This window comes from Meriones unguiculatus, chromosome 10, assembly GCF_030254825.1.
Source record: "Meriones unguiculatus strain TT.TT164.6M chromosome 10, Bangor_MerUng_6.1, whole genome shotgun sequence".
In the NCBI taxonomy this organism is placed as follows: Eukaryota; Metazoa; Chordata; class Mammalia; order Rodentia; family Muridae; genus Meriones; species Meriones unguiculatus.
In genome coordinates this window covers 88,020,084-88,039,533 of record NC_083358.1, presented here as the reverse complement: position 1 = coordinate 88,039,533, position 19,450 = coordinate 88,020,084, and the positions used below count along the sequence as shown (strand labels likewise).

The following is a 19,450-nucleotide window of genomic DNA, read 5'->3' as shown; positions in this document are numbered from 1 at the left end:
GAAAGGTAGAAGAATGAGAAGTATGTGTTGGGGGGAATTGGAAGGAGAGGAGGGAGAGGGCACCCTTGGGATGTAAAATAAATCATAAACTAATATAAAATTTAATTAAAAATTCTCAAAAAAATCTATTGAGTGACTAGCATAGTCCACACAGTGCAGGCTGCAAATACTCAGTGGACTAAGCAGCAATTCCTACCCTTTAGGTGATTAGATTATGGACAGGGAGATTTGGAGAGGAGGCCAAACAGGTCTGGGAGTTGGGGGGGATATAGGAGATTTTGAAGGAAACAGGAAATAAAATGTCATGTTGTAAAGTGATTAATGCAAGAAGGAATCAAAAACCACTACGAGGTCAAGCTCAGGAGGCTACAATACTACAGTTTCACAGGGGGCGTCCAGGATTCCCTTGCCACCATCTTGATCAAGTGTACTCAATACCTATTCCATGACAGTCTGCGTATGTGTTTAAAGTAAGAAAGTATTCTTCAAAGAGCATCCAATGTAAAATTAATGTGCATGAGTCAGTTCTTCTTTGTCTTCACTTTGAAGCAGGGTGGGTCACAACAGTCAGCAGCATCCCCTCCAGCCCCACTGTGTTTCAGCAGCCACTAGACTGACACAAACTCTCCCCTCCATGCCTTCCTCAAGTGTGAAAGCACAAAGAGTAATTCTACTCTGGGAATACTGTGCTGAAATATGCAAGGGCAACAAAATAAAAGCACTAAAATGTTGTGAACTCTACAATGTAATGTCAGAAATGCAATTACTTTGGAGTACTCCAGCTATATATATATATATATATATTATATATATATATATATATATATATATATATAATTGGGTGGTGGTATAGAAAAATCATTGATCAAAGCTGAGAATTAATGTTTCCCCATAATGGTGAAATCTATGAATTCATTAAAAAAACTGTTTTCATAACTGAAATCTCCCATATTTTTAAGGAAGGACTTAACCCTTTAAAAGGAGTATATTTGTCAAGACCCTTGCAAACTATGAATATTTTCTCTGAGTACTGACTTAAAAAGATGTTAAGTGCTTTTATACCCATTTCCAACATAGTGTGTGTATTATTTTAAAGCAAAACAAAACAAAGCAATCAAAAACAAAACAAAACAAAACATCAGATTTCTATTTCCTTACAGATCAAGTCAATGGAAGTTACAAAGACAGAAAAACATGACTACTAAGCTTGAAGACTTAAAGAATAATATGTTAGAGTTTTTTAGAAGAACTTTGAGTATTATTTGCTGAATATTGAGAAATGAGCTCTATGTTGACAATTTTAGACAGTGACTTCTGAATATTCTATTAACAAATTTAAAAACATACCAGATCAACATCAGCCTTTTTGTAGGTCAAAGCTTCAACTTTTGAATCCAGTTCTGTTTGTATTTGATCTCTTCTCTTCATGACACCCTTCATTTCAAAACAAAAAAGGATAAATCAAGTTGGAGTTTGCTCTCACAATCTTTGCCATAACAACTACTTATATTTCATTTTAGAATACAATCTTCAGGAATATATTTCTGATGTAATCAGCCATTTGGGAATATATTTTCATAGGGTAGATTGCTTTAATTTTTAAAACATCAACTGAAATCAAGTATTTAAATTATTTTTATAAATGTTTTATTAGGTTTCTCAATGCACATTTTATCAGTTTAAGCATTACATACATGCTTAATATTTGATGGCAAAGTCTTCGAAGAGGGCAGAGAACAGAACAAATAAGCAACAAAGGGTCAATGAGAGCAACAGAAACATATGTTCCATCATCCGCTGCTGCACCGGAGAGGTCACCTGAGTCACTAACCTGGAAATGTCTGTAATCAGTAGAGTATCTCCTTTGACCCAAAAGGGACAGTTAATCAAACCAGCAATTAAAGCACAAAATCAGGGTACTAGGACATAAATTCGCATCTTAAGAATTTCACTGTGCTCAAAATGTATAAATATTCATCCATTAGCCAAGGTCTGATGAGAAATCATGGCTCCTTTGGTGCACTGATAGCCCGATCTTGTCTTCTGGAATAATTATACCTTCATGTTTAAATGTTTTCAAACATAGAACGCCCTTGGGAATCAATGGAAATGTAGACCCCGTCTACACCTTTACTACATTTTCCATGTCTTTCACATTGCTTTCAGTTTTCTCGCGAGATTTAGACTGAACATCATAGGCATGAGTACTTGCCCCCTACAGTCATTTTTCATTGGGTTTAGCAATGTTAAGTAAGGGAGTATCAAAACTGACTCCGGGTTCAGAAACAAGTCAACCATTGACAGAAAAGGAGCAGCACATGAAGAGAAGTTTTTCAGAAGGAAGCATGGAGACTCAAGGTGCTTGGAAGTCAAAAAACCAGGCTCTGAAGCATTTCAGTGAGAACTCCGCGGCAGTGGGTTAAAAATGTGTCAGAGATTATCGAGTCAAGTTTCTCTCCTAGCAGAATTTCCCCTCTCTGGTAATTTATAGGTAGTTGAGACCAGGTAGACTAAAGGGTCCTGCAAGGTCCCATGTGTCTGTGAAGATCTGTAGGCTCTTAATAGTTGCTAGGGGAGGGAGAGACAGTTTCTTCAGTGGTGGGACCGTGGATAAGTCACTCATGTTCCTATAAGCACACCTATTGCTCTTGTAAGCAACCCAATGAAATCAAGGGAGTCAAATCAATAATCGATCAGTTCATCAACAAACAAGGCATGAAAGTGGAAGTTGGGAAGAAAAAGTATTATCTGTAGTACAAAGGCGACAAGAAAGGGCAATGAGGGTGCAAATACGATGAAAATATATACGTGTATGAAGATGCCATATGAAACCAATTTTGCATAACTAGGGTAAACTGTATAAGTACAACATTATTCAAAAAGAGATTAATATTTTCCCTAACATCAGATAAAACAATAGAAAATTCAACTGTGTCACAAATTCCTTTATATCATTTAATTTTCATGTTAAGACATTTTCTTTGCTGTAATCAATTCATACGATATTTAAATGATTCATATTATATTTAAATCCCATATACTTAAGATCTGATTCTGTGCTGTGCATCACATTTACAAATATATTTTGAATAGAAATTATATTTTATAAGATATCTGGTAAAAATTAGACAATTTTAGTCATTATTTTATCAAAGTATCACTATTCTTCATTTAGCTCAGATGAAACGATCTCAATATAAAAGAGAAGCAAAAATGTAATATAAAACTACTGAATATATTGCTATAAGAATTCAGTCCACTGAGGAGCTACGTAACAAATCATTCTAGTGGCTATTTTATTTCTCATAACTTTAATTACATATGATTTTGCTCCCATGATGCCTAGCTTGGCTTAACATAGGGATAAATACTACCTAGTTGATGGAAGAAGATAAACAAGCCAGATTTCCCTGGAAAATCAAAAGGAGAGATGACTAATGAGAGAAAACCAAGAGATGTGGCAGAGGCAACAGATAGGGATAAAGAAGACTCCCCTGCCATGAAGCATGGAGTCTCTGGTAATAGGGAGTACTTGTTTATGGAAGACTTCCTAGAATCCAGGTAAATCAAAAGTTTAAAAAGTTCACACACAATCTAATGATTCTCTCAAATAAAGCCTAAACCTGGGAAAAAAGAGAAATACCTCATGTTAAAAAAACAAAACAAAACAAAACCAAAAACAAAAAACATTCTAGGAAACCAAGGGTATATGATATCAGAAATCAGTCATGATGGCTCCGATTCTAAACAGAAGGGGCTAAGTTGGAATATTCACTTTTATTCCCCCACCTTTTATCCTCCGCCCTCCCCCTAAAACTAATCTAAATCTAATGCCAGAAGTAGCCTGCTTTACTGTACAACATACTGAGAACACAGGGCAGCACATGACAGAAAACAAAAAACAAAACAAACAAACAAACACAAAACAGAAAACAACAACAACAAAACAAAAAACAAAAAAACAAACAAACAAACAAACAAAAAAAAACACTGGCACTGCAAACAGCGTTACCAAACGCAAGAATCAGGAAGTGTTAAGTTGAACTGGTAAAGAAGAATGTAAAATGCATAAATAAAGAAAAAAAGCCATTTTGTTCTTTTACTTTATCGTTTTTCCACTTTATATTTTACACACGGTATAAAAGAACACTTTAACGTGGAAGATTTCAGAAGCAGCCTGAAGGCACAGCAATATAAAGACCTTACTCAATCACTTTCTACATAATATATACATAATACATATGAAATATATTTTCAAATCATAAATGATACAAGAAAGTAACTCTTAAGGCAATGAGTCTATAAAGCATAGACAAAAATTATGTTTTAAAGTAAGAAATTTAAATGTTAGAAGACTGGTCCTTCCGTAAATCTTGATTAAGGATTCTTTGGATTAATGACAATCCTATAAATTGTTGGTGTTCCTACAGTCTTGGTCTATGTGTTCTCCCAGCCACTGGTTCGTGGATACAGTGAACAGATATCTTTTGGGCACATACAAGTAAAACACCCAACAAGGACAGGAAAGAGTGGTGGAAACCCAAAGACAGAATCAAATAGGGAATAACAGTGAGTCTTAGAGGGTCATACCATTAACATCTCACTATAAAGCACATATTCATGGACAACAGGCAGCAAGGCCTCTGACAGGCCAGACATCCGCTTCTCAGTGGCTTTGCAGCACTGGTCAATGCAGCCGGCGATGCCTTTCAGCATGTCAACGAACTCTTCCTCTGATGCTGACCACAGAAGATGAATAGGGCCGTATTCTTTCATTTCATCAAAATAGTCTGAAAAAAAATGTCTTGGTCAATTTACATTTTTTTTAAAGATTTATCTCTATTTGTGTTCATTTGGTTGGTTGTGTGAGTATATGCCACTTGTGTTCAGGTGACCACAGAGAGCAGAAAAGGGTGCTGGGACCCCTGGAGCTAGATTTTCAGGGTGTTGGGAGCCCACATTCTGTGATATAGCAGTAAGCACTCTTAACTATTAAGCTAACTCTCCAGGTTGAAAAATTCTTATATAGTATGCAAGGGCATTGTCTCATTCTCTACAGTTCTTACATTTGGATATAAACAAATGCCTATATATATATATATATATATATAATTATATTATATTATCCATCATTAACTAGCCACCATTCTAGAGTATACAAGACTGTTTCTGAAGTGCTGCTAAGTATAAACAAAATGAGATGTCTTTTTCACTATCCTTGCTTGAAAAAACATACAACCATCAGAGCTAGTTAAAGATGATCAATCCTCACTTAGAAAGATAAATGAGATGTGCATTGAACGTATGACAGGAGTCTACCGCAGAAGGCATCTGAAAGACTCTACCTAGCAGTGTTTCAAAGCAGATACTCAACCAAATCTTTAGCAGAAGGGGAGTTAGTATGATGTGGAAAGGATAGGAGCCCTCCAAGGACCAAATATATCTGGGCACAGGGTTTTTTTCTGAAGCTGTTTATCCAACAAAGGACCATGTATGGATATGACCTAGAACCCTTGCTCGGACGAAGCTCATGGTAGCTCAATAACCAATTGGTTTCCCATAGTAAGGGGAACAGGGACTATCTCTGACAGGAACTCAATGGCAGGCTTTTTGACCTCCCCATCCCCCAAGGGAGGAGCAGTCCTGCTAGGCCACAGAGGAGGACTTTGCAGCCAGTCTTGAAGATACCTGATAAAACAGGATTGGATGAATGGGGAGGAGGTCCTTCCCGATCCGTGGACTTGGAAAGGGGCAGGGAGAAGCTGAGGGAGGGAGGGTGGGATTGGGAAGGAATAAGGGAGCGGGATACAGCTGGGATACAGAGTTAATAAAATGTAACTAATAATAATAAACAATAAAAAAGCTTCCACCTTTCATATAATTATATGTAGATATTTTATCTAAGTGTATCAGAGCCAAGATTCTAAAAAAAAAAAGTCTTTTAACTATATTAACTCTTGAACAGTAATTACTACCCACTAACTTGAGCAAAACTGTAGGCTTTCTTCCTTTATTTTCAAGAAATCACCGTATACACAACAATATTCCCTGCATTTAACCTTCTTTCTACACAGTGTAATTCGCTGAAATCTATTCTGCCACTCAAAGCTATTACTGGAACATTTCTCTTTATGATCAAGATGTAGATTATCTTATGAGGATAAAAGTTTTAATCCAACTCTTTCACTTTTCTGAGTCTAAACTCATCTCTGTAAAAGAATGAGGACACTAAAACAGAAACCAAACATTTCATCAGTTCTGTTCTCAATACGTTTGTATATTCATGGTTCCTGTTAGGCAGCTAACTGTTTTTTACTACAGAGTCTTCTTTAAACCGCCCAGCATTCCCCCCACACCTACACCAACATTTAGTGACTTTCCCTGGAATTCAGCTAGTAATGTATGCGGAGGTCCAGGGCAGGCACAGCCATAACTTCTTCTTTACTCCATAGCACAGAGAAACAACACAGCATGTGGGAAACAGAATTCTGCAGAATAAACTGGGGAACAGATAAAGAAAAGGAAACCAAGCATAAAAGAACGTGCAGAATGAAAAGCATCAAAAGACAGACTGCCAGTCATTGCCCTCAAATGTTTCCTGATGTGGATTTGAATGAATACCCTGTACAGGTCAGATTCCAAAACTCCTAAGGGAATCTCCATTATTTTGAGTGAAATCCTGTCTCCAATTCTCTTAAGGAGGCTTCACATTTTTCTTCTTTTTTTCATGCAGTAGAGTTTGATCCTTTTTTTTCCCTACCCCAATTTCTCCTATATCCTCTTGCTCTTAAATAATGGAAAGTCTCCAAGTCTGGGCCAAAAGCGTACACTCTGGAAACAAGAGCTCAAATTTAGCAAGTCTGTCAGAATCAAGCTTTGTTCACAAGGAGTGAAGTCCATTCAACAGTCTCCTTGCCTGTAGACTCAAAGCTTACGGACATCTTTGTGGCTCTTACAGGTCAGCAGTTTGCACAGCATGCTTCAGCTAGCTGCCCAGCCTAACTGTTCATCTCAAACATGCCTCACGGAGCTGGAATCATGGAAACTAGTTAAACTAATTAGCTTCTTGGGGATAGGGAACATGGTAAGCCACACACAGTGGTGCATAACTAATGTCCTAGCATAGCCGAGTACATATTGAGATCTCATGCAAAGAGAGAAAAAGGGTAAGAAACACAAAAGACAAAGGGAAAAGGGAAGAGAAAAAGAGAAAGAAAGAAAATGACAAAATGCAAAGTGGAGCAAACCCAGTGATTAAATCGCATTCAGATGCTATGAAGCGAAGACTGTACAATTAGGAAAACAATTTCTTACATTTAGAAAAATAAAAGTACAGACATTACTTTCCTGTACTTTCAGGAAAGTAAATAATTCTGTTTTATATTTCAATTATTTCTTATGATCAATCCTCCGTATGTTTAGGTATGTATGAACGTATATGAGTTGCTCATCCATATGTCTACACATGGAGGCTAGTGGTTCATGTTTGGTGCCTTCTTCTATGGCTTTTCACCAGTTATTTTCAGACAGGATCTGAAATGGGCTCCCCAGTATTTCTTGGAAGGCTGACTGGCCAGTGAGCGTCTGGGCTCCACCTGTCCCTGCTCCTCAGATGGGGAGTTATAAAAGCCTTTGTGGCCAGAATCACATGATTGCTGGAGACTCAGACTCAGTTTACCATGCTTCCACAGCAAGCGCTTTAACCACTGAACCATCTCTTACCTCCATTCTCTGTTTTTTTCTTTTCCCCCTTTAAATTCATTCATGTATTTATTTGGGGGAAGGTGTAGCCCATGGGCCACAGGGTGCCTGCGGAGGGCAGAGGACACCTCGAAGAAGTGTCTCCTTTCTCCTCGTGGCTGCTAATTACATAGTATAGACTAGAAATAAAATTTCCCTCTGACTGTCTTAAAGTACCTCACAGGCTAATGATGGAGAAATTAACAAATAAGGAGTCAGTACAGTGACTTCTTTTGCAAGTGGCTCCTCATCTCCAGTACCAACATATATTAGAAAACATGTTTGCTGATTCATCGTCCCTTTATTAGTTTAAAATCAGAAAATAAAATCATTAAGCAATTGCAGTATAATCATTAATGACTAAAGAGCAGCATTGTTTTTTAAAAGCTGGTAATAGGAAAGACCTCCATTTTTCTAATATTTAAAACTTTATGACATACATGGAAGGAGCCATCCCACTGTTCTCTTACCTGTACAAGACACTAATACAAAAAAATGCAATTCCTGAAATGCCATTCTTTGATTTTTGAGACATGGTCCATGCTGAATATTTGATATCAACTTCATAGAACGAAACCCAAAATTGGAGCTGGCATTAACATCATGTCCTGGTCTACATATGGAAACTAGAACAGCAAGAGCACCATACCAAATGGGGACTGGCCATGACTACCTAAGAACTCATCTCTAAGGAAATGTGTGTGTGTATGTGTGTGTGTGTGTGTGTGTGCAGGGTGTGTCTGTGTGCAGGTGCATATTCATGTTTGTGTGAGCAAGTGTTCATTCATTAGTGTGTGGGTGTGGGGGAGGCTCAGAAGGCAACCTTGGGTGGTGTTCCTCAGGGGCTGTTTGATGAGGACGGTCCCTCAGTGTGACCTTAGGCTCACTGATTCAGACTTGTGGACAATGAACCCCGGAGAGCTGCCTGCATTGATTCCATGCACACGCCACCATACCCAGGTTTTGATATGGGTGCTGGAAATCAAACTCAAGTCCTCATATCTGAGAGTGTGTCAAGCATGGTAAAGATGGAGAGAACTCCCGGTTCCTAAAAATGTTTCAAATGATAGCCAGGCATGAGCCGTTATTTATAAGGAAAACCCTAGCAGTGTCACCACAGCACAGCACTGCAGCCAAAGTGAATATTCGAAAGAGGCTGAGCATCTGCATGATCAGTCTTTAATGACCTCACCTACCCCTTTCTTCCTTGTAGATTCTCTGAGATATTTTGTCTATTAGGTTGATTTTCTGGCTAAAGGTTTCAATGAAGTTATTCATTTCCGTGAACTCCTCTGGCCGGTTCTTCACTCCCCTCATGGAAGATGCTACCGCCCTGACGGTCTGCCCCATCCTGCTCAGCAAGCCGGGTCCTTGCTTCTTATAGGAAGACAATTCCTAGAAACAGAAAGTGAAATGACTGCGGTAAGTCAACCAGCATAATTTCAAGCTGCAGACAAGAGGAAGACAGTCAGAACAACACGCTCCATTGGCTAGCTTTTAAAGCATTCACGTTTGAAGTTTCTGAATTTCCTTTTTTTTTTTTTTTTTTTCAATGCAGTTTATTCAGGAACATTGAACAATCCTCGGACCCCGGGGAAAGCCAGCCCACAGCTTAAATAGCCTCTGGGTAGCCAACCCAGGCGTGCCACGGGGGCAATGCAGATAGGTCCACATACATGGAAGCAAGCCAGATCCTCGGCCTTAGCCAAATGTGGAGTTGTTCGTGACAGAGAGCACTCACCATCGGGAAGGTGGAAGGCAGAAACCAGCTCCATCTTTAAGGCATAGCATTCTGCAGCTCTCTACAGTTCCCCCTTTTTGTTTTAGACGCATCAGGCAAGAGTAGAGGTCTGATCTCTGATATTAGAAATAAATTGGGACTTTGTACAGATGTTCATTTAGGTGTCATCCACCCAAAGAGCATCAGACCCGTCCGATACCTTTTTCTCAGAGGCGGGACCTGGGGCATCAACCCACATGCAATCAGACATGCTCTCATCCTCCTACCCCCATTCTACTGGGAAATAGTCCATTTCAAACCACTCATGTAAAACATGTGGACAGTCTTTTCTCAGAGCATAAATCCTTAGGAAAAAAAAATAGGGTCAGTGATTAAGAAAATGTGATAAGCAATCTTTTTTAGGTCTACTTATATTTTATGTGCATGTTTGTATATTTGCCTGCGTGTATGTATGCGGAGGAAATGTCCTCAGAGGACAAAAGAGGGTGTTATATTCCCCCAAAACTGAGGATAGAGATAATTATGAACTGAACTCAAGTTATCTGCAAGAATTTAAAGTGCTCTTAACCACTGAGTCATCTCTCCAGACCCCAAACTACATTTTAGAGCTGATATTCCATATGAAAATGATCCAGAGAAGATTTCGTAGGGCCTACATTACTGCTGAAAAGAGTGGAAACCTTAATTAGTTCTTCATGTATAACAGGTGGGATTTACTGAGCGCTTGATGCGTTCCAGTAACTACGTGTGTGGTCATACACCCACAAGTGACAATAAACCAGTGACACGTTCTACAGTTTTCCCCATTTTACAAAGTAAAGTAGGAGCACAGGTAAGGCGAGTAACTTGTTCAAGGCCTATGGGAAATTAAGCCACAGGGGGGCGTGGGTCGGATCACAGCAGTCTGTTTCAGAGGGTCCATGGCTACACTAGACACACTCTGCTTCCTTCAAGTTCTCATTTTAGTTCACAGGCTGATGCTCCCTGACCTCAGCTCTTCCACCAACTGGAGTGGGTAAACTGGAGCACCACCTCCACTAACTGGCTGTCTGCAGAGGAAGCTGTTTAATAAGACGTGGTTATTGCAGAGTTCACATGGGAGAGTCAGCTATAGACGGGCAAAAAAAAAAAAAAAAAAAAAAAGAGGTCATACTCTACAAGGATATATAGCCATGAAAAATCATCCCTTGTGGTTAACCAAACAATACAACAGAGCCCATGAGATTCTGAGGAGGGATGCAGCATGTGTTGAGACACGCATATGTTTGGGATAAAAGTTGGAGTGTATATATATATATATATATATATACACACACACATATATATAGAACACATTATATATATATATATGTGTGTGTGTGTTCTATATATGTGTTTTATATATAATATATATATAAGGTATATATAATATATATATTCTGTAAACAAAAAGTTGTTCTGATTTGTAGATTTAGAAGCAATATATCCTTTATCCAAATATGGAATAAGACGCTGTCTGTCTTCCTACCCACTTTTCTTCCCCAAAGTCTTGTGAAAACACATTTGTGATCAAAGAGTAACAGGTACCATCACTGACCAAACAATCCGCCCATCCATGAGGGAAACAGCCTAGGCGTTATAGATTATCATTGGCAATAAAGTCTGTAGATGCCAAGCTGTTGCTGCGGCTTCTAATTTAACATTTTCTGGGTGCTCTGCATACACTATACTCTGGGGAATGTTAGTGAGATCTTCTGTGTTTCCAGAGCAGTGATTCTGTAGTCATAATGCTGCAGCCCTTTAATACAGTTCCTCATGTGGTGGTTACCCCAGCTATATAAAATTATTTTCCTTGCTACTTTATACCTGTAATTTTGCAACCATTATAAATCATAATGTAAACATCTGATGTACGGGATATCTGATGTAAGACCCCAGTGAAAGGGTCATTAACCCCTCCCCCTCAAGAGTGCCATGACCCACAGGTTGAGAACCGCTGTGTTAGCATCATGTCACAGCTCATTTCACATAAGCTACAAAGGATTCCCAGATACGAGACTCTGAGTCCAGAATGACAGAAACCCCTCTTCAGTCTGTCTTCTACCAGTCTGGCAAAAGATTTCAGAGATATAAAATTGGTCTTTGGTTTATACTTGCTTCTGAACCCCTGCCTCTTACAAAGTTATTGTTTCATAAAAAAAAGAAGATAATATATACAGATTTTCTACATTAAGAAATAAGATTTTAAAATATCTCCACCACAAATAACGGAAGGAAAAGTAAGGGGACTACATTTACCTCGGCATCCATCTACTCATTTATTCACTCAATTATCTATCTGTTCAACAACTTAATAATGACTTTCATCCTTCAAAAAATCATGACTCCCATTAATACTAAAAATAATGTCAATAATATACCCAGGAGCTCGGGAGATGGTTTGGTGGGTAAGGCACTTTCTGTGTGATCACGATGACTTGAGTTGGAATCCCCATAATCCATATAAAGCCAGGTGCAGAGGAGCATGTGTCTAATCACAGTATCCTATTGTGAGGTAAAAGACAGAGACAGGAGAATGCCCAGCAGCTTGAGGGCCAGCTAGCCAGCGATACATAATGGCAAAGAACGTGGATAGTCCAACCTTGAGAAGACTAACATCTAAGGTTGTCTTCTTGCCTCCAGATGTGTGCTGGAGGCACATATGTGTATGTACCCACACAAGAATCGCACATACACACATACACACACACACACACACCACAAATATATACACACAAACACATACCCATACACGCACACACATACATGCATACTATACACATATACACACAGAGAGAAGGATGTACTCATGCATGTCCAATGTTGCTTTCATATGCAAAGAGTACCCTGTGACTGAAGAAAAGTTAAAGGTAATAGGAATACAGGTATCTGAGGAACACAACAGATTTCCATCCTGTTAACATGTTCATTTGGTACCAGGGTTTTACCTGAAATGTTTTCTAGTCACTGAAACACATAGAGGACATCATGCCTAATTTGTACAGGTGAGAAAGAGGCAACATACAGCCTGCTACGCATACAATACTAAAGAGTCTTGTGACTGTAAACTAGAACCACTTACCGAGGCTTGTGCAGTGAGGAAAACCTTGAAATCTTCGTTAAATGTTAAGGTTGGATGATCAGCGATCCTGTTCAGGAACTTATGTAGTGCCTTCCTGCGGGTCTCAATGAAGTCATCGTTAAAACGCTCCACCATCCCTTTCACGATAAACTTCTCCGGCAATGGCTGATACCAAAACCAAAGACAGCAATGATCCGAGAGCATAAGTACCTGACAATGGACTAGCTGGGGGATGGAGTGGTGGGAAACAGCCAAAGCTAAGCCCTGTGCAAGTGCTCATAGGAGCCATGTTGCTCTCTGTGCCAATTTAAGAAGAAAATAAAATACATATTAAAAAAAAATATCTCTGTCGGCCAATGAGAAGGTCCGGCACATAAAGGCACATGCTGGCAAGTCTGACAACCTGAGTTTGACCCCCAGGATCTCCAGGGCGGAAGGAGAGACATGACTTCTGCAAGCTGACCTCTGACCTCCATACATGTGGGTGCTCACACACACAGAAATAACAATTAAGAGAAGAGAAAAGAAACCCTTGCGCATATAACACGTCACGCACAGGGCTGCAAAGAATTCTGAAGATCAGTTGAACACCTCATCATTCATTATAGATGTAAGTTATTTTTTTAAAAAACAATACACTGTATAGGCTGGGAATATGGCTCAGCAAGGAAGTCCTCTTGCTGATCAGGGGAAGGCCTGAGCTCAGTCTCTGGGAATGCACTTGGAGGAAGGAGACTCCCCCCTCCCACGAGTAGTTTTGAGATCTCCACTTGAATTACAGCACACCTGTGCTACCCCTTTAAAAAAATTGTATGGAAAAATAAAGCATCATTACATATTACAATAGTAAAAACGCAAAACTATTGTGAAATTAAAATGTTTGAAAGTAAATGTTCCTAAGATAAACTTTCGTGGGTTTGAAGGTATCATGTTTGGTATTTTGTTATAGACATTCTAAAAATACTCAGGAAAACGCAGTGGCTACCTTACAAACAATGCCAACAAATGCTTATAAACTTGCCGGGATAATGAGAGTGGGGTGCGCGTCCTCCAGTTTGCCCTTCAACCACAGGAAATCTTGATAACGACGCCTGACTTCAAATTCACTGGAATCAAATTCCCCACGAGATGTCTGAGAGAAGCATGAAAAAAAAAAAAAAAGAAAGAAAGAAAAACAGGCCGTACAGTATAAGACAGAAGACATTTGCTTAATTCTATTTTAGATATTACGAAAAAAAAGTAAGTCTCTAAGAAAACTTGAATCCTAATTATTCAGTGTTTGTCAGCCTTATGTATATTTTTTTTTCAGTCATCTATTCATGAAGCAGATGAAATTAAGCGAACTTTCCGGTTTTTCCAGAAAGAAAGCAAACACCACGCTTAAGTTTGAAGTCCAAACTGAAAAATCTGTCTTCCAACAGCCATCTGGCTCCCACGGGCTTTTAAGTACTGTCGCTCTGGCGTGGCTTTCTCGCGGAGAGCGTGTGCTCTGAATGTAGGCTTCAAACGTTATTCTTTTCTTGACATGATTAGAATTCAGAATTTGAGGAAAGTTCTATTTTTAAAATCTGGAAAATAACCTAAATATAACTGAGAAGACTGTTTTCTTGGAATTTGTTCAAATGAACTGCTTTCACTAAAATTTACTGTTGGTATGTAAAAATTCTAACATTTTTTTTTCAGAGTGATTTTTGCCACTTTTTCCAAAAGAATATAATTAATGGATAGTCAATGTGAAAAGATAAAATTTTCTGAAATTTCTCAAGGAGTTTTATTTTCAGCCCCATGCTTAAATTCCTAAAATTTTAACAAATACATTAACTTCTCTCTTCCCAGTAAACAAAAAATCTACCAGTGACATGAGTTCAATACCAACCTCACAACTACTGCCTAAATCTCAGATGAAAATAAAAGTAGCATCTATCCAATTCAAACTTTAAAATTAAGTAGTTTAAGTCATAGGGTGCCATTTTTAATTGATTAAAAATTGTTAATAAGCTCATGAAACTAAATGGTCCTTAAAAATCAATATTTATAATATCATATGCAATATAACTTAGTAAATGTTTTCTTTGTAGTTGGAAAATGTGGGGATATATCAGATGCAGCAGCCTAAAAATCTATATGTTCATAAAATACTTCAAACATGTAATTCCTTTGCAAAAATGATACATGACATAGAAACAGTAAGAACAGAAAATCTACATCCAGTAAGAATACATTTAACAATATACACATGGCGACTGATAACTGGATGCATGCATGTATACTCATCATGCTTGCATGTATGTACTCAGAGAGTGAATCAGTCACTCTCTAGCCAGCTGAGCACCAGACACTACAAACAAGCTCATCAACAACATCCACAACAATAAACTTGGGTGAGTATTAATAACAATAAATGCATCCAAGCAATGGCTGAGGAGATCAACTGTAGATGTTCTCAACCACTTCCGACTCTTTAGTAAATACAAAACAATCTGTTAAAAGTTCTGGCTTGAAGATGCCAAACCATATCAACGAATCCAGTCAATTCTGTCCTTGTCATTCAGTCACTGGCTGAAGGGAATTTTATAGCATATAACAATAACTGAAGAAAATAGAAAATGAGTTCAAGGCTCTGCAGAACATTCTATTTCTTTCTACTCCAGGACCTTCTTCTCCTCCTGAATGGAATATGAAAATGAAAACAGCTACAGTCATTTGAGTTTAGATAACCACTAATTTCCTTACAGTAGACTTCAGAACCCACCATCTTACCTACAGGGGTCCTATTTGGTTATCCATAGACAAACAGAAATTTCCAGGCTATAGGGATAACCAGGTTTGATGACAGATCTCCAAACAGAAATAACATGCGTTCTACATACAGAGTGTGCTTCGAGTATCTAGAATGCTCCTGGCCAGCATGCGAGTTTCCGTGGGAGTGTTATTACAGATGGTCGTTAACTTTTCATCTGTGACCACAGAGCTTGGGAACTTGACACTGAGCACCAACAGGTGCATATGGAACATACCCCAAATGCATTTGTTCAATGAACACTGACCTTTGGTCCAGGATAAACAGGAAGCTCAGAAGATTTTTAAAAACTGTGTTGAGATGAATGAATCCTAAGTCAATTCATCAGTGAAGGACATCAACCACTGCCTGCACATCATCCTGCATATATATCAGTGATATACACACTATACAAATATTTGTATGTTTGTCTTCATGATGATAATGTAGGACAAAAGATCACAGATGACTCTCTTCGATTTATTTCCATAAGCCCCAAGGGAAAGTAATCTCTACTTGTTCAAAGGACAAAGCACTTCATATGAGCCAACACCTCAAAGTGTCAGTCTCAATGATAAAAGTCCTTTTTTTCCATGAGACAGACACTTTGAACATGAAAGTCCAGTGCTCACTCTACATAGTTGGAGAATTCGTAAGTGATCCTAAGCTGGAGGCTACCAGTATGTGCAGGTGATTACATCTGTGAACGCTTATAGACATTAGAATGCATGAATCTCAATATTATAAAACTGAAACCTGAGCTGGGGATGTACTTCAGTTTGTAAAGAGCTGGCCTAGCTTGCTTGACATATGATACTCAGCCCTGCATGGACCAGGTCAGCTGGGGCACACATGTAATCTCAGCACCCAGGAGTTGGTGGGTCTTAAATTCAGGTCATTCTAGCCATCAAGTGATGTCAAGGCCAGCATGGGCTAGAGACTGTCTAAAATCCAAGAAAGTTTTCTCAGAAAAGCCACCCAGACATGTCCAGAGTTTGTATCAACTTGGTGTCCTCCTTCAGAAGACTTCAAGTCCTCCATCAATTAACATCATTGTACCTCCATCAACATCTAAAATTTGAAAGCAGAAATTTCTGCCTATGGAATGTGGCCTGATCAGAGATAGATTCTTAACACATAAGATAAGTACTCTTAGTGACACTAACATTCAAAAAAATTAAACAGGAAACTACTGCATGAATGATATAAGCAAATGACAAGGAAATAACTTTGACAATACAATGTACATCTAGTAGGTGTTTATATATTTACTTATATATATATAATGTATATTCACATACACATATATATATGTGTAGTCTTTATTCTAGGATAAAAGGAGCAGAAAGTAGAAAAGACTACTTAGTTTATAATAATGTGAAAGACAACTTGCTATATTCATAACACAGGTAAAAATACAATGGGAAAAAGTATAAAAGTAAACAGTTTATGCTTAAATCTAGCTTTGCCACTTACTATACTGTACAACTTGCAAAGTTCTTGAGTTTTGGTTTATAACGGAAGAAAATAAGGGCAAGTAATAATATCTAAATTTCTGAACTGTTTTCAGTTAGATAGAAAGTGCTTAAAGCATTGCCCTCTCATTGTAGTCACCACGGATGTCAGCTGGTTTGTACATTCCAATGTCATTGTTATTAATAAATGTGAACAACAGTTAGAACTTCGTTCACTCAAAGTACTCCCCTTTGAGGCCATCCGGATCATACACCCTAATGTCATTGTTACATTTACCATAAAAGAGGTCCATTTAAACATGGTTTAGGAAAACAGTAAGATGGCTCCGTAGGTAAAGGCACCGCCAACCAAGCCAGACAAGCTGAATTCACATGCCAGGGAATCACACAGAAGAAGCAAAGGACCAACTACACCAAGCTGGTCTCTAACAGCCACATGTGTGCACATGTGGGCACACATAATCCCACCCACACCCTCTTGAAACTCTGACTTCATTTAAATGAAGTAAACTAAAATATGATATAAATATTGAAGAATTCATTGTATGTGAGTGAACAGAATCCGATCTCCAGGATGTTTCAAAAGGGTATATGTGAGAAATGCAAATGAGGGGAAAACAACTGTTCCACAGATCCTGGGACGCCACACAAAGGGCCTTGGGTCTGCTCTGAGCAGTATTCCTGTATTAATCTATTCAGGTTTCTACAAAAGTCTTCGAAGTTAGTGCTGTGATCTCATTTACAAATTAAGAATCCAATCAAAAGAGCTTGATTAAAATGCCCAATACACAGCAAGAAATCTCTACTCAGCTCCATGCTGTCTTATTGAAGCCCCTCTCGATACCACAAAAACACAAAGACCTTACTCGCTCATTTAACAAAATAATTGAATTATCAATCAGGTAGACCCTGAGGATTGTATATGGGATTACTAAAACCTTTCTCGAGGGGCAGGGAAATGGCTCCGCCCTTAAGAACACTGACTGCTCTTCCAAAGGACCTGGATTCAGTTCTTAGCACCTACACGGCAGCTAACAATTGCTTGTAACTCCAGGGTACAACACCCTGCCACAGTCATACAGACAGACAAAACACCAATGCACATAAAAATTAAAATGAATACCTTGTTAAAACAAAACAACTTTCGTTAAAAAGCTCAGACTCCCTGGAAATAAATACAAATCCCCATGCACTTTTGTACTTACTAATAGCTTCCTGACCACTTGGTGCACATAGCTAAATATTTTACACTGATTACTTCACCTAAGTCGATTCTCAAAGCAACACTAGACTCAATTACAGAACTAACTAATATCTATGAAATATTGGGGTTTTAGCTCTAAGAACTATGAGGCTTTAGAAGGACTGAGGATACATTTTTTAGTTTCTTTTCTGTATCAACTTGATACTTAACATTCCTTAAGGGTTCCTTTAAAACAACAAGAAAGCTAGAAGGTACTGAGCAGCTAGAGAAGCCTTCTTAGGCAGCTGATATCTTGTACTCTGAAAAAAAAAAAAGTAGTACTCTTTCCGTCTAAGGAGATGGAGACATGAGACAGATGAAAAAGCATATTCAAATTCATGAGACCAAAAGACACCTGTAAATATTCACAGCATAGAAGCAGCTCTAACAGCAGAGCAGGGGCTGGGATTGAAGGGAAGAGTCTACTGTGCAGATCTGGACCTGGGCTGAGCTCATGTGATATGGCTCTGGGAGGTTGTACTTGGTGATGGAGAAAAATGAGAGGCCAAGTACATTGATTCGATCTATACACATTCAGGAATCACAATGGTCCATAGTGTGGAGACTGTGCTAAAAAATGAGATTATAGAAGCATGGTTGAAAATCCTCTCAGCTAAAAGAGATGTTCTTCAACACTTGGGAAGCACAGTGGTGATGGGTGAGCCTTCCTAAAGAAGATATTTAACTTGCAAAGAAGTATTATAAATTATTCTAAAGAAAAGAACTTAATGAAACACGCTATATATGTTTAGTGTTTTGTCTGATACTCACTTTCTTTGTGCAAAAGATGACACACTTAGTTTTCGAATCAATTTCTCTTGCACACTGTTGAACACACATTCCACATGCAAGGCACGAGTGGCAGAGAAACAAACAGTATTGCACTTTGTAATCCTCAGAAAAATTATCAATATAAAATGTTACATGTCCTGCTTTTAGTGATTTGCTCTCTGTGTTAGGAAACCAGGACTACTCCTTTCCAAAGGCATTACTCTATTTATTTACTCATTTGATGCTTTTGAGAAAGCATCTCATGAAGCCCAGGCTATCCTTGAACCCTTGGCATTGCCAGGGTGGCCTCAACCAAAAGCTTTGCCCAAGTACTGGGATTCCAAGCATGCCCCACCAACCAGGCTAGGTATCATCTTTAGGATAAAAACCTAAATCTTCTTCTTCTTAACAGTCCAACTAAAAAAGGCCACTTAACAATGTCAATTCAAATATCAAATTCATAGGAATCAAGTAAAGGGTGTGTAAGATGAAACCTCTCACTCAAAATGGCTTTAATGAAAAGTCAATGCACATCATTCTGCAACACTGGACTATATGGCTGAGAGGCATTTCCAGAAGCTCAGAGAGCACAGTGACATTC

The 19,450-nt window shown here is 38.5% G+C and overlaps 1 protein-coding gene across 3 annotated transcripts in view; it reads right to left on the bottom strand.

The window, feature by feature from the left end:
* The window catches only part of Snx7 (sorting nexin 7), a 94,365-nt gene that overhangs the window by 51,046 nt on the left and 23,869 nt on the right, over positions 1–19,450 (bottom strand). For all 3 annotated transcript variants that reach the window (XM_060392823.1, XM_060392824.1, XM_060392822.1), the window contains exons 3-7: positions 13,603–13,713; positions 12,582–12,746; positions 8,937–9,135; positions 4,591–4,790; positions 1,348–1,434 (exon numbers count right to left, since the gene is read on the bottom strand). In XM_060392823.1, the coding sequence (XP_060248806.1) occupies positions 1,348–1,434; positions 4,591–4,790; positions 8,937–9,135; positions 12,582–12,746; positions 13,603–13,713 (762 nt within the window). The remainder of the gene's footprint in view (positions 1–1,347; positions 1,435–4,590; positions 4,791–8,936; positions 9,136–12,581; positions 12,747–13,602; positions 13,714–19,450) is intronic.